A 14469-nucleotide genomic window follows, 5' to 3' on the forward strand; every position below is an offset into this window, starting at 1 on the left:
ATTCAAGGCATGGTTAAGGGACAACATACTATACGCAACTAGAAGCGTCTAGTAATTTCCTCAATGCCCTTCAATGTTTGGGAGTACCAATATTGTCAACATGTATTGCAAATGGAAATGGGAATGCAACTTCATCCTTGAAACCATATTTCAGAACATTCTGGATAGGTAAACCATTGGCAACCCAATATTTTGATGTGCTAATTTGCAAGAAGGGTACATGCCGCATCAAGCTTCTTTTTCCTGTATGACTAAAGCCAGAAGGAGCTTCCAAGCAACTCGGTTCTGCAATGTCATAAATCTAAAAAAGTTACGATTTCCATATTGCATGGAAAGCATATTCTTATCATTGAAGGTACATCCAAGAAGTGCTTAAACACTCCTAACAGAGATACAGAATGTTGGTTTTCAAGACACTCATTTGGATAAATCGCTTCCTTTACGAACTACAAAAACTAGTCTTCCATTATGCATAGTTATTCTGTTCATACCTTGTATTCTTTGATGCCTAGAGATTTTCAGATAAAAAGTGAGAAAATGAAATTTAAAAAATACTGGAAAAGGGAGGTTACCAATTTGTCATTTCAAACTTATGACCAACCACATTCAAGTCTCTTGAAAACAATTGGTTTACTCCAAATAAGCAATGATCTGCTAATCAGGGCTTAAGCAGGAAAAAAGGACCATTAGATCAGCAAGGTATCAAAAATTTCTCGTCAACTATGGATCACCTTCAAACTAGGCATGATATATCTTCACACAGTAGGCCTCAGTGCTGCACACTAATTCCTATAGACTGAACAACTATCTGCCTACCTCTTTCCACAAAATCCAAAACTGGTGGGACAAGCAAAAGCAGCAATCTGCTTCTGCTAGTTGCTTCATCTCATGGATGAACTCCCTGTAAAACAAGTGAACTTACTTGGAGCCCTTCTCAAAAGTAAGCTGAACAAGTACTGCGACAATAGCAAACAAGCTGAGAAGAGCACCACTCACAAGAACCCAATCAAGACTACTAAGCTTTCCTGGTAAACTAACCACGTCTTTCTGCTTGTTACATGCTAACGTGTAACCCAAATTTTGAATCAAGCTTGTTTGATCTTTCTGCTTTCTGAACAGAAGATTATTGATCGATCCCATGAAGGTTTTGCAGTTGCAGGAGTGAACATTTTCATTGCTGGTGTTGCTCTCAGTTGCCACAGACATGGGTGAAATGCCTTGAATGTTACCATTCTCAACGAGGCCACAGTTGCAGGACTCGCATGCAAATTTTTCTGGTGTTGCTAAGCGAACATCTTTCTCTGTGGAATTCTTGCAAGTTGAATCAACAAAAGGCAGACTGCATAATGACATTTCTTCTCTTCCATAGGGTGTCCCTATGATGTCTCCAAAAACAGACCATCTTCCAACTGATGTAATTTTTACATCTACAGAAGTTCCTAACATTGAGTCTGGAGCAACTACAAGTACCTGCACATAGCCCTTGGTATGCCCTACCTAGGGTGCATAAGAAAGTATTATTTGAAATTGTTTAAGAACATTGTGTGAATAATCAACACATACATGATCAGACAAAATTACCAAGTGTAATCCATCTGTTGCAGTTTCTGTAACCCATATCCGCTCTATTCGGCCTTCCATACCTCTATATGGCTCAAATGATTCAAAAAGAGTCGTGAGTTCACGACTCCGCTGTTTCACTACATGGCTAGGAACCTTTTTCATCCTTGCAGCAGGTGTTCCTATGCATATTGAAACAAGAGACTTCAAATCAAATATCAAAAAGACTGTGAAAGTGTAACACAATACAAAAATACATTTAACTTCTACATTTCTGGAAGTGCCACAGGTCCACAAGGAAATGCCATGGTGCATCATTAAGATGAACCGTTTCCAGTGATACATCTGTGACAGAGCATCTGAGCATGTTTCTATAACTGAAATGCTAAGGAAGAAGGTTAGCACATCTTGAACCATGATGCCCTCACCGAATTGGCAAACCCAAGCACACTTCCAGTTGCATCATCATTTTATTCCATAAGAAGTCCAGCCACAATAAATTAGTTAACAAACTTTCCTCCTGATACCAAAAGAAGTATTTAATATTTGATAAACCACTATGCCTAATTTGGACTTTAATCAATGATACTAGCACATAAAACAGAGTCCTGAGTATCCATTAATTGCTAAAGTAGCAACTAAAAGAAAAGAACACAATATAGTTTCTTGTAAAGGCCATTCAGAGTTCCTACAAGTATTCTTGTGTTACTGGGTGTTACATACTGACATACACAAATGTCATGGCTATAACATGTTAGACCCAATATCAACCTAACCGCAGCTTCATACCTGCATTCCATCTAAAAAGACAGCTTCGTAGTTCTTCATACAGTTGATCAAATTGGAGCACACCCCATAGAAAAATGAAGATATGAAAATGCACCAAACATATTTCTAATGACAAATGATTCAGGTGGTACTTCAATTGTGCATACAAGAATGTCAGATGAGACAAAAACACAATCCATCAAAAAGGCCTATTTTCTTCCACAAAAAAGAATAATGTAGGAAAAGAGATAAAAATAAATACACAAAGGAGATGTCACAAAACTGCATGTCTATGCTTATTTTATGTCTAATTGTTAAAGGCATAAAAAACCCGTACAACCATCCTTTTTTTTTTTGAGAAATAAAGTGGATTTTTCTTCTGGTTTTTTGGATACCATAATCATTATTTCGTTCTTAATTAAGAAAGTAACGATACTGGTTTTGGTGTTGTTCTCCAAACGCACCAATGGGGCCCTATTCTAGCATCCCTAGTCCTTTCTCCTCCATATGAAACCAAGTTACGAGAACTATGAGGCTACTCGATTAGCTCAGAGCTCATAAATCTTAGATTTTAGCCTGTCAAAAAGTCATGCCACATAAGATCCATGGATTTCAAGTCTCTTGGCTTTTATCACAAGTGTGTCCTTTTATATCATACATCACAGAAAATATTTTTGACCTTTGCACCCACGGCCTTAAAAATAACGGAACCAATAAGCAGGGAAAATAAATCCAAAAAGCATGAACTTGGTTAACAACAAAATGCAACAGAACCATGAAAAGCGTGTCCCATTTGTGACCATCAAAACAAAACTTACCAGGCCTCGGGTAAAACTGTGAGATGTGAACATGTGGAAACTTGTATTCCTGAATCAGATTCATTGTTTGCAAAAAATCTTCATCTGTTTCACCTGACAAGTGAAAAAGCAAAAAGACCATAGTCATGTTAAATGACATAAGTTTCATTAGAAAATGCATATGAAAGTCGTCCATGGACACCAATATCTTTCATAATGAGGCCTAGTTAAGGTCTCCTTCGAGAATTTGGCTCACTAACTGGATCATTTAACAAGTCGAGTAATTCACAGTATGGAAAATAAGAAAAAAAAATCCCTCCAGTATTCATTCATGAGGTACATGAAAATTTTAAATTACAATCTTGTATGTGTAGCTGACCTGGAAAGCCACATATTATATCAGTTGCGATCTGCATGTCTGGTACAAGCTGCATTAGAGTATCTACCACCTTCTTGAAGTCATTCACAGTATATTCTCGATTCATTGCCTAAAATCATTTAGAATTTTTTTTATCACTAGCCATATTACACAACCTATAAAATCTCTTGGAATGAAAAAAATGGACAAAGCACCCAGCAAACAGTAGAAACAACCTATCTGCAAGTTGACGCATGAGTATTTTATGTATTTAACATTCGAAGAGAAAAAGGAACTCATTACCATATAAAAAACTTACATCCAAAACAGGATCACTTCCAGACTGAACTGGCACATGAAGAAATGAGTAGACACATGGATGACACAAAACTTTTGCTATCTCTTCCAAATCCTCAAGAATAAATGGAGGATTTGTCATACCAATGCGAAGCATTGTGCTTCTATCTGGAGGCAGCTCCGCAACAAGTGCATTTAGTAAAGTGGGTAAATTAACTCCAATATCTCGGCCTGAAAGAATGTCAAATATGAAAATGAGTTGTTATTCCAGGAAGATGCTATCAACTTTTAGATTTATCATATTCCTTTTCACTATTCATGCAATATTAGGATGGTTGTCATTAGCAATTTCTACAAACTCACCATAAGCTCCAGTGTCCTCACTGCTTAACCATATCTCTCTCACACCTTCTAATATAACACTTTTTACACGGTTGACCTGCATCATTTCTAAATGCTTGATAACAATCATATAAAAGCAGCAGATTTCCTTATGAACGAGAGAAGGTCATACAAGATTTTCAACACTGTAGCTTCCCAGATGCCCACGTGCATGTTTTGTTTTGCAGTAAGTGCATGCGCCTAAACACCCGACATTAATAGGAAGGATCTCAATGAACTTATTCTTCCGCATCTGTTGTGGTTTCAATTTAAGACAATTTCATTAGAATGCATGAGTTATATAAGATTGCAAATGAATCAACATTTATAGTTTTATACTTTTGGAAGATCCAGAGCTGGCAGACTGCTCCTCCTCAAAAGCCGCACCTCATGGCCTTTCAAGGTCTCTTCAACTACCTCCACTACACGGTCTATTTGCTGCACACCAATAACACTGACACCTTCCAGCTCTTTTAGATTTTGACTTCCTTGTGGCACACATCCAGCCACTACCAAGGGTTTCCCCAAAGCCTTGCACTTTAATATAAGAGTATCCATGGCAGATTGGCTGGGTGATTTTACAGTGCATCTGCAACAAAGAAGATAAACAATGAGATTTGAAGTGTAAAGCATATTAAATTGGCTAGGATAGAGCATGGTTCTGATTGTGTGATGGTATGTTTCATATGAGAGAGAGAGTGCACTGGGAGGAGAAGGCATAAGATAAGAATGGATGAGTCAATTTGCATTCTGTTATTATTTAAACTGACTGGTTTTTCAATAAAAGCAAGGATAAGTCCATCTTCAATAATAAGACAAATCAACTTGCTACCTAGAGGCCTCCACACATCAAGCAGCTCTTGCACATCATCTTCAAGAACACAACTTCCAAAGGATCTAGCTACTAGCTAAAATCTTAAGGCCCAGTCCATACAAAACAATAACCTAGATCAACAAATCACTGTGGCAGAATATCTTGTCATGATTTCAGTTTCATAATATGACACTCTATCCCATGAGATATGCAGCCAGTCTACCAGTCCTAGTCCTTTTGTACTGCTAGGACATGTTACAACATGTAACAGAACATGATTTCCATAGTTCGCTTTCATAAGCACGTAACCAAATGAACCTCCATAGGATTTTCAAAGTGTGCATCCAAAAATAATGAACAAGAAACCAGAATAAAAACAATCACAAGATTCACAACAATATAAAAATTGACAACTATTAGTTTATGACTCACGTATTGATAAGCCACAGATCTGCCTCCTCTGGGTTCTCAGTCAATGAATATCCAAAAGCAGAAAGCAGCCCAGCCATGTATTCACTGTCACTCTAGCAAAATATCACAAAGCATCAATTTATGAAGATGCAATTTCAAGTGAAAAATCAAGTATGCAAAACAATGGTGTTGCAAAAAGCTAAAGGGATCCAAAACAAACTCTTGGTTCCAGGGAATGGCCAACAATGCCAAAAGGGATATGGACCAGGAACTTTTTTAAGTGCCCAGGAAAGAAAATAGCCATGAGTTTCTTTGTCCACCCAGTGAGATAACAGAATAACTGTGCATAGAGACCATTGAAGTTTCGAACTCAACTTGCAACTGATATTTGCAAAAAGCAACAGGAAATTGACCCAACAGAATAACGACAGGCTTGCAAACTAGTACATCATGGGGATATCATAGTTAGTACTTTGCTGACCTGTCACTGTTAATGTACAACATTCTTCAATTTTTAAAGCGTAGAAATGGGAAATGAACCAAATTAACCACACAAAGCATATAGCTAACTAAATCATTAGAATTACCTCCTAAACTGGTGATTAGTGAGTGGAAACTGCTTAGCACAAAAGTTGGAAAGGTAACACGATGAAAGTGTACGACGGTAAAATCAGAAAAAGGTTTGGAAGACCACATAATGGCAAGTCCGCCAGGGCACTGTGAAACAAAGTCTGGAAAGTGGAAACTGACACAAAAAGACACATGGGAAAACTCTTCGTCCCTGCCCAGGGGGTCAGGTGCTGTAGGCAGAATCAAACCCGATAGGGTTCCAAACCTAATTCGCTTTGTCTGTACCATAGCCAAAAGGGAAGGAAACAAAAAGATGGTTCAGATACTAAGAGTCAGAAGAAACCTCAGGAGCCACATCAAGCAAAGTAGTTTCTCTTGCTGGTCTATCAGCTACCGCCAATAACAAAGCAGCTATCCATCAATTCACAAAATTTAGAAACAAGGAAGTCGCTTGGCATGTAATGGTGCAGTCAGGTTCAGTGTGTTATGGTCCGGAATGGAAGATGCATACAAAGGAATCCACATTAAACATACGATAAGATGGACAACGCTCTAAAGTTTCTCATTACTCCAATCTCCTATTGTGTCGCTAAAATAGTAAACAAAAACTACGGACACTCGAGAAAAGGGCACAGAAAAGGTTAGAAAGCAAAAGAACAGCAGAAAGCAAAGATCGAACGACACTGGTGGATGCTGTTCAATTTCCAATAACATCAATATTGGGGACGAGAAAAAAAAAACATGGGCATCCTAAGTATAAACTAGAATTATGAAAAATTAAAATATTAAGAAAAAGGATGCTTCTCACCTGATTATGCGAGCACCCAAAGGTCTTCATGTATATGCTCTGAAAACACGAGAGAGAGTGTTTAACGTTAACGAGCTGCCAACTAATGGGATTGAAATAATTGACGACAAATAAGTGGGTCGTCACTTTTCTCTGTCATAATTATAACGATGGAGGAAGGTGGTGGTACAAAAGATGAAATGCTGAAATTGAACCTGTGTTCCAGGGATATGAGTAGCCCTGGTAGATGGAATGGAGGGAGGTTTGCTAATTTTGAGAGGCCTGGCCTTCCTGGGCTTCAGGCCGACTGTGGTGATGGGCAAGCGCATCAGACCCGGAGGAGGGCCGCCGGCGACGACATCCTCAATATCCTCCATGACCTGGCCTCTCTTTTCTCGCTTAGGGTAATTCGTTATGATTCTTTTGCTAGTGGGGGTCAAGAACTCAAGATCAAGCCACACGCCGCAGCATCTCCCTCCGGCTGCTGCTGTTGTGACAGAGGAAGAGCGCGGGAGGTCCAGCGGTTGCCGCCTCACAGTCTCTCCTCCAGCACCAGGGCACGCTCGAAGCACGGGGCTCCCTGTTTGCTGGGTCGGTAGCCGAACCCGGATTGTCTCCTTGCAGAGGGCAACGAAAAACCGGTCCAGGCCCCAGCGCTGATTTGCTTAGCCAATGTTTTGGTTAGCTATTTGACGGCCACGTTTCATGAAAAATGTTGAGCGTCGGTTTCTTAAGTTGGTTTTGGATTGCCATTTAACTTCGGTGAACACTAGCTTTCTTAACTATGTAGTTGTATTTTAATGTTTATTTTGAGAAACTGTCTTCGGCGTAGAACCTTTTAATATATTTTATGTTTTCATGGATCTAGTTTGCTTTTAGAATTTAATAAACTTCCAATATATCATTCAATTTGAATGTCATATTTATTACCTTTTGCAGATAACTACTACAACGTTTGAAATGTTGATCTTTACAACGTTTGAAATGTTGATCTTTAAGATGAAGCACCACCCTTTAGGCAAATTTTAACTGTATAACTTGTATATTTGGGTGACATAAATAACTTGGGGAAGGATTATTCTCCTTGTTTTTTAAAATAATATTGTCAAAAAAAATATTTTTCTCAAGTTCAATTTTGACCATCACTCAAATACATCTTAAAAGTTGACTTGGAACCGATTTTCACAACGAGGCCCATGTCTTTTAGTGATAAGGATGCAAGTTGGTTTGCTTTAAATTTATATACTTGATTTACATTGAACTCAAAATATACTCGGGGTTGGATCATATCAAACTTCAATTGTCAACCCGAATCGTTATCCAATGAAATGGGCATAGTAACCGGGTCGCAGTCACATTTCCAGTTGATATCCTGTGACTCCAAACCAGGACCCGAGCCCGGTGGAGTTATTATTGCCATTTTTCCGGACCATGATTTTGTTGGATACCGAGATCCGATCCATTTAGTCCTGATAAACGGGTCGGACAGTTGGATCTTCCTTTTTAGATCCATGATCCAAACTCGAAGTTTAGCTATCCAAAATTCGCGAGAGGGGTCTTGCCTTTGTTCCCTCCTTCGCCCCCGAACTTCAGAGAGGGGATCGAGCAATTAGGGCTCGGAGATCTGTCGTATGCTTGCCTGATAGAAGAGCGGTTTCAAAAGAACATATTCGGGGTTTTATTGATCGTCTCTTAGGGTTTGTAAATCGATCCCCACTTTCATCCTAAGCGTTGGGCTTCGATTCGCCACGAGAATGGCGACTTCATCAGGTAAGGTTTTGCTTTAAGCGTGTAGTTGCTGGCAATTATTTGTTATCGTGAAGAGGTGGGGAAAAATTATGATCAATTAGGGCTTATTGGTTTTGGTCTGCAAGCCCTCTCTCTCTCTCTCTCTTTCTGATGTCTCGATGGTGGAGGCCCACGGGAGGATTCGGAAGCACTTACGCAGTTTTGTAAGTGGCTTCACGGATGAAACCAGCTACCTAGCATTAGCAAGGTTGAATGATTGTGCCACGGTTCTATCGGTGCTTGTCTTTTGCCTGCAGCGATTCAATGCTTGTATTAACTTCTAGATGCCTGGGTTCGTCTGAATACCCCCTTTGGAAGGCATAGGATTTGGAAATTTTGGTTGATATTTTCCTTTTATATCTGTATCCGATATTCTTTGATGTATTTGAACTAGTCTCGGTTGTAAATTTTTATCTCTTTGATAATGTCTCTGTTTTGAGCACTTTGGATTACAAGTAATATTGTATCTCTGTTTTGAAAAGGTTAACTTGCATGATATTTTGTGGGGCCTCTTCTGATCTCATCTGGATTTTAATTTAATCTTCACTCCCATGAAACATATAAATAGGAAGATAATTGAACCTATTCGGTTCTGTTTTTATTGTACATATGGCCTATAATGCTGACCTTCTTGGGTTTTAATTAACACAAGACTATATGTTTAAACAATTAAAATTTCTACTATATCTGCAGTGGCCTTTAAGTCCCGTGAGGACCATCGGAAACAGCTTGAACTGGAAGAAGCTCGAAAGGCCGGTTTGGCTCCAGCAGAACTTGATGAAGATGGGAAAGAGATCAACCCTCATATTCCTCAGTATATGTCCTCTGCACCTTGGTATCTTAATGCTGAGAGACCAGTAAGTTGTCTATCGTTGTTTATGTATATTCACGCACTGATATGTGATATGTTTGACAAATACCTTCTTGTGCTATTTCTGATAATGTTGTATCCTTGTAACCAGAGTTTGAAACATCAAAGGAAGTGGAAATCTGATCCGAACTACACTAAGGATTGGTATGACAGAGGTGCAAAAATATTCCAGGCTGATAAGTACAGGAAAGGTGCATGTGAAAAGTAAGTTCTTGTTTCATTGACTATATGTTCGTCTGAGCTTTAAATTGCTGCTCTTTCCGTCTCCCGATAACCTTTTTCAATAACAAATTTATTTCTTTGTGTCTACCTTGTGCATTCAGCTGTGGTGCAATGACTCATACCACTAAATCGTGCATGGAAAGGCCTCGGAAGGTAGGTGCAAAATGGACAAATAAGCACATAGCGCCAGATGAGAAAATAGAGGCTTTTGAACTTGATTATGATGGGAAACGTGATCGTTGGAATGGTTATGATGCTTCTACATATGCTCGTGTTATTGAGCGGTATGAAGCTAGAGATGAAGCTCGTCGGAAATATCTTAAAGAGCAACAGATTAAAAAGTTGGAAGAAAAGAACAATAAAGAGAAGGAAGATAACAGTGACAGTAGTGATGATGATGATGATGATGATGAAGATGATGATGAAGACGAGTTGAAGGTTGATGAAGCCAAGGTTGATGAGAGTAAGCAGATGGACTTTGCAAAGGTTGAGAAACGTGTGCGCACAACCGGTGGTGGCAGCACAGGAACTGTTAGGTATATGGTGCATTTTTTGTGTAATATGTTTTTCTGCATGCCAGTTTTTTTATTACAAGTTCCCCCCCTTATATTTCTTTGGCTTCTATCATGTTATCCTAAAAGCGAAGAAGTTGTTCTCTGTCATGTGTTTCTAAGTGGTCTGATACTCTAAGTAGTTCTCAAATGGTTAATTGTTTTCAGGAATTTGCGTATCCGTGAAGATACTGCCAAATATCTTTTGAACCTTGATGTCAATTCTTCCTACTATGATCCAAAAACTCGATCCATGAGAGAGGATCCTCTTCCAGATGCTGATCCAAATGAGAAGTTCTATGGAGTAAGCTTTCTTACACTGTGTATATACGTGGCAACCTTTGTCACCTCAAAGTAGTTCAACATCTTTCCTCACATGCCTAACATGCTGATGTTGTGGCAATAATTCAGGGGGATAACCAATATCGTGCAAGTGGGCAGGCATTGGAGTTTAAGCAACTCAATATCCATGCATGGGAAGCTTTTGAGAAAGGGCAAGATATTCATATGCAGGCAGCCCCATCTCAAGCTGAACTACTCTATAAAGAATTTAAGGTGAAAAAGGAGAAGCTGAAGTCTCACATGAAGGATGCCATCATGGAAAAGTATGGAAATGCAGCCTCCGAAGAAGAACTTCCAAGGGAACTTCTACTAGGACAGAGTGAGAGGGAGGTTGAGTATGATCGTGCTGGCCGAATCATTAAGGGCCAGGTGAGTCTTAACAGTTCCATAAATGCTTTTTCTAATTGAATTAGGCATGGTTGAATATGATTGTTGATCGGTGCAACAAATATGCCTTAGAGCATGAGGACATGCATTATTAGTTAATGATGGTGGAAGTTGAAATTGCACACCTTTCTGTCTGTATTTTCTGCAGTCTCAAAAAGGCTAATATGCTGTGTGTTATGTCAATCATCTGTAGTAACAATTTTTGTGGATGCACGTTGAGTTACTGGTCAGTTTAGATGACAAACAGACAAAGTACTTGATCATTTTTCATCGTTAGAAAAAAGTTCCAGAAGTTTGTATTTGACATTTTATTAATTTAATTTTTTGAGGAGAATTTTCATTTCCCACTTAGAATATCTAGTGGTTCTTTCAAGCAATATTAGGGACATCATATTTTCTGCTGAGTATACTGTTCAACTTTAGTTCTTTGTTTAGTTAGTTTGGATAGTTTCCTCATTTTGGAATCTTTGACCATGAGGTTGTGGGAAAATATGAAGAAAAACGTGGCTGATTATCTGCGCATGTTACTCCGTTTTCTATTTTGAACAAGAATTAAAAAAAATATTGTACTTTGTTGGACAAATAGAATCTGCATAAACTGCAGGATTATGGCTTGTCTTTGAATTTTGAATTAAGTAAGATAGTGTGGTGGTAGTTACTTTGTGCTAGAGTTATATTCTTGAGATACCTCAATATTTGATGTTAGAAGTTTAGTTCTGGAACTTATGGTTTGCAAGTTTAATGTACTGATGAAAAGTTACACCATTCCTGAAGTATTCTATATAACATCTGTTTCGCACACATTCTGACTGCTATTGTGCTGCTTTCACATGATGAGTTCCCTCTGCTTAATGCCCTTTAGTGGTCAAACTTGTAGCATGCTCACATTATCTGTGAGGTCTTGATCATGTAATGCAAACTTGAAATATCTGTTTATTCATTTCATTTTGGTTAGTCCACAAGCGTAGGTGCTTTTCATGCTATTACGGTTGAGTGTCTGCATTGGAACTTAGTTAATTTCTATCACACTTTTCTATTTCTTTTTTCCCCTTCTGCAGGAGAAAGCTCTTCCAAAAAGCAAGTATGAGGAAGATGTTTATATTAATAATCACACAAGTGTTTGGGGTTCATGGTGGAAGGACCATCAGTGGGGATACAAGTGTTGCAGGCAGACCATCCGGAACAGCTACTGTACTGGTTCAGCAGGAATTGAGGCTGCAGAAGCAGCAGCTGATCTAATGAAAGCAAATATAGCCCGTAAAGAAGCAACAGAAGGTCAGTTGTCACTATTTTTTTGAAGATTATCTGGGATGTGTATTTATGTAACTATTTTCTTGTGAAGCTTGAGTTTGGTTGTTAAGGAATGAATGGACTGTGGTTTTTGTCCTTGCTATGGGCATATTTCTGCTGTTATGGTTGCACATGGTTTCTTGTTATGGTTGTCTTTATGCTTTTATTTCTTGAGTTGCTTACTGATATGATGCATTGACAGAAAAACCTGCTGAGGTAGAAGAGAAGAGACTGGCTGTCTGGGGCACTGATGTTCCTGAGGACTTGGTTCTGGATCAGAAACGTCTTGCCGAAGCACTTAAAAAGGTAAAATTGATGTACTCTGCATCATGAGTTTGCATGAAATGCAATAAAAATTTATTAGTTTGTTTTCCACTATTTCCTACATGTTGGAAACCTCTTTGTCTTTCTGTTTTTATATGTTGTTGCTCACTGCTGTTTTTTTCACTCACGCAGGAGGATGAAAGAAAAAGAGAAGAGAGAGATGAAAGAAAGCGGAAGTACAATGTTAAATGGAATGATGAGGTAGTGCCTTTTTGATGTGTAATAGTTTCCTTTGAGAAAAAAATATAATGCCCTATAATTACAAGTCTTAGTTACTGTATAGATGCCTGACTGTTCTGAACTTTTTATCACCAACATGAATAGTACCATCCCTGTGTCTGATTACTTGCATGCTGTGTAGATACCCCACGATCAGGTTGAAATATGGACTCACAGAGTTGGAGTTCGTACTTGGACTTACAATCCAAACAGTGTTTCAACTGTGTGGTTTTACTGGAGAACGTAAAAAATATTTCTGTAGGTTCTTTTCGAATGGGAAACAACAGGTCAAACTATCTTTGATTATTGGTATCTAGCTATGGATTAACAGAACTTGTGATGTATCAAAAAGTTATAATTTTATCCCGTTGTCGCTTTGACTGCTTGCTTCTTAGCTAGTGAGTAACCAGGTCTTAAAGCACTGTGCTTACTTATTCCTATTATTTTGGTCCTCACCTGCCAATCCTAATTTAAAATGTTGCTCTGCATGTACAAGTTAAGATAAGGAATGTCTCATCCTCCCCACCACTTTGATATGCTTTATACTTTATAGCTTTCCAATGTCATGCCAATTCAGTTGCCAAATTGAACATGTTATACCCTTTCTCATGTCTTTCGTTGTTGGTGCTACTGCATTACAAATGCTATAACTTCGAGCTGAGAAGTTTTATAGGATTGAAAGTGATTAGACTTTGCATTCCTTGTTTTGCTACTTGGTGCTTAAAAATGCAATCTGGTGCAGGTTACTGCAGAAGATATGGAAGCTTACAGGATGAAGAAGATCCATCGTGACGATCCAATGAAGGATTTCTTGCACTGAGTGGTCTGTTGGGGGCGGTGCTGCCATGACTCAGAAACCAGTGACAGACATGTCGGGATAAGCTTGTGCGAAGAGGGGAAACTTATGCGCATGCATGAAGTACGGACTTGTGTATGCTTTAACTATGGTCTGTTTTGTGACATGCGCTCACACGTTTTGTGTGAGCAAATATGTGGCAGTTAGACACTTGCGGCAGTCGTAGATTATTAAACAAAACTAGCCGAGGCGAAGCGTGCTCTTGGAGATATCTCATGCAGGCACTCAGGCGGTTCTCAACAATAAGCGTCTTCAATGTACCTTATTTTTGTTCTGATTACGGTTCACACTGAACTCGCGCTTTTGAGTGCTAAAGAAGCACTTCTTTTGTAATGTGAAGGTTGGTTATTGTGCACTTGGCTACGAAGTGTATATATACAAATGTGCATTATGTCTCTTTGTAACTTTCTTTTCTTGGGGGCCTTCCGTTAGGTGCTTATAAATATTACCCGACGCGTCATGTCAATGGCTGCTACGAAAAGATAATGAGGATACATGTAATATGGCCAGAAACTCGGCCAAGCAGGCTCTTTGTGTGCCGAGGCCTAGTTGGCAGCCTTGCTACGTGAGCTGTTGTTCCGAGTTATTTACCTGCCTAAGTTCTAGGTGATTTCTGACATAGTGGAAACTTTTAGCTACATCCGAAGTAGGCTCTTTCTGGCAAGACAAGTGTTCACAGAGGATAAAAACTTTGTACTGCTGGCTGGCCCAGATAATCCAAAAGTGCGTGTGCGACAAGAAATTGGACCACCGTAGAAGATCGTCTCGGAAAGGTTAGACTGCTTCAGCAAATGCAGGCAGGAAAGAGGTGCGATCAACCCTTCAATAGATAACAAGCGGGCCAACGCAGTGACATGTGGTCATTGGCCGAGTGCC

At 39.1% G+C, this 14469-nt stretch overlaps 2 protein-coding genes across 2 annotated transcripts; one reads left to right on the forward strand and one right to left on the reverse strand.

Annotated features, from left to right (window-relative positions):
- Positions 1-552: 552 nt before the first annotated feature.
- LOC116266276 (uncharacterized) lies at positions 553-7410 on the reverse strand. Its single transcript, XM_031647423.2, has 11 exons — positions 6959-7410; positions 6765-6803; positions 5408-5499; positions 4501-4750; positions 4295-4414; positions 4144-4219; positions 3803-4011; positions 3505-3613; positions 3147-3239; positions 1582-1742; positions 553-1497 (listed from the first exon to the last, which is right to left on the reverse strand). The coding sequence occupies exons 1-11, from the start codon at positions 7118-7120 to the stop codon at positions 919-921; spliced, it is 1890 nt and encodes a 629-aa protein (XP_031503283.1). The 5' UTR covers positions 7121-7410; the 3' UTR covers positions 553-918.
- Positions 7411-8298: 888 nt separating this feature from the next.
- On the forward strand, positions 8299-13997 carry LOC116266242 (pre-mRNA-splicing factor SLU7). Its single transcript, XM_031647378.2, has 10 exons — positions 8299-8513; positions 9225-9388; positions 9494-9606; positions 9726-10160; positions 10344-10479; positions 10587-10886; positions 11963-12179; positions 12397-12500; positions 12651-12719; positions 13480-13997. Exons 1-10 carry the CDS (start codon positions 8498-8500, stop codon positions 13555-13557), a joined length of 1632 nt encoding a protein of 543 aa, XP_031503238.1. The 5' UTR covers positions 8299-8497; the 3' UTR covers positions 13558-13997.
- The last annotated feature ends 472 nt before the right edge of the window (positions 13998-14469 follow it).

The sequence above is a fragment of the Nymphaea colorata genome, chromosome 12 (assembly GCF_008831285.2).
Source record: "Nymphaea colorata isolate Beijing-Zhang1983 chromosome 12, ASM883128v2, whole genome shotgun sequence".
Classification (NCBI taxonomy): Eukaryota; Viridiplantae; Streptophyta; class Magnoliopsida; order Nymphaeales; family Nymphaeaceae; genus Nymphaea; species Nymphaea colorata.

Bases quoted from the DNA above. Each gene is read 5' to 3' on its own strand.
- LOC116266276 (XM_031647423.2), bottom strand. From the start codon at position 7,120: ATGGAGGATATTGAGGATGTCGTCGCCGGCGGCCCTCCTCCGGGTCTG. The intron at 6,804-6,958 runs GTTCAATTTCAG...TCGTGTTTTCAG, and splicing joins CTCATATCCCTGGAACACAG to AGCATATACATGAAGACCTT. The intron at 1,498-1,581 runs GTAATTTTGTCT...TATGCACCCTAG, and splicing joins CAACAGATGGATTACACTTG to GTAGGGCATACCAAGGGCTA.
- LOC116266242 (XM_031647378.2), top strand. The intron at 10,480-10,586 runs GTAAGCTTTCTT...GCAATAATTCAG, and splicing joins CAAATGAGAAGTTCTATGGA to GGGGATAACCAATATCGTGC. The intron at 12,720-13,479 runs GTAGTGCCTTTT...AATCTGGTGCAG, and splicing joins ATGTTAAATGGAATGATGAG to GTTACTGCAGAAGATATGGA.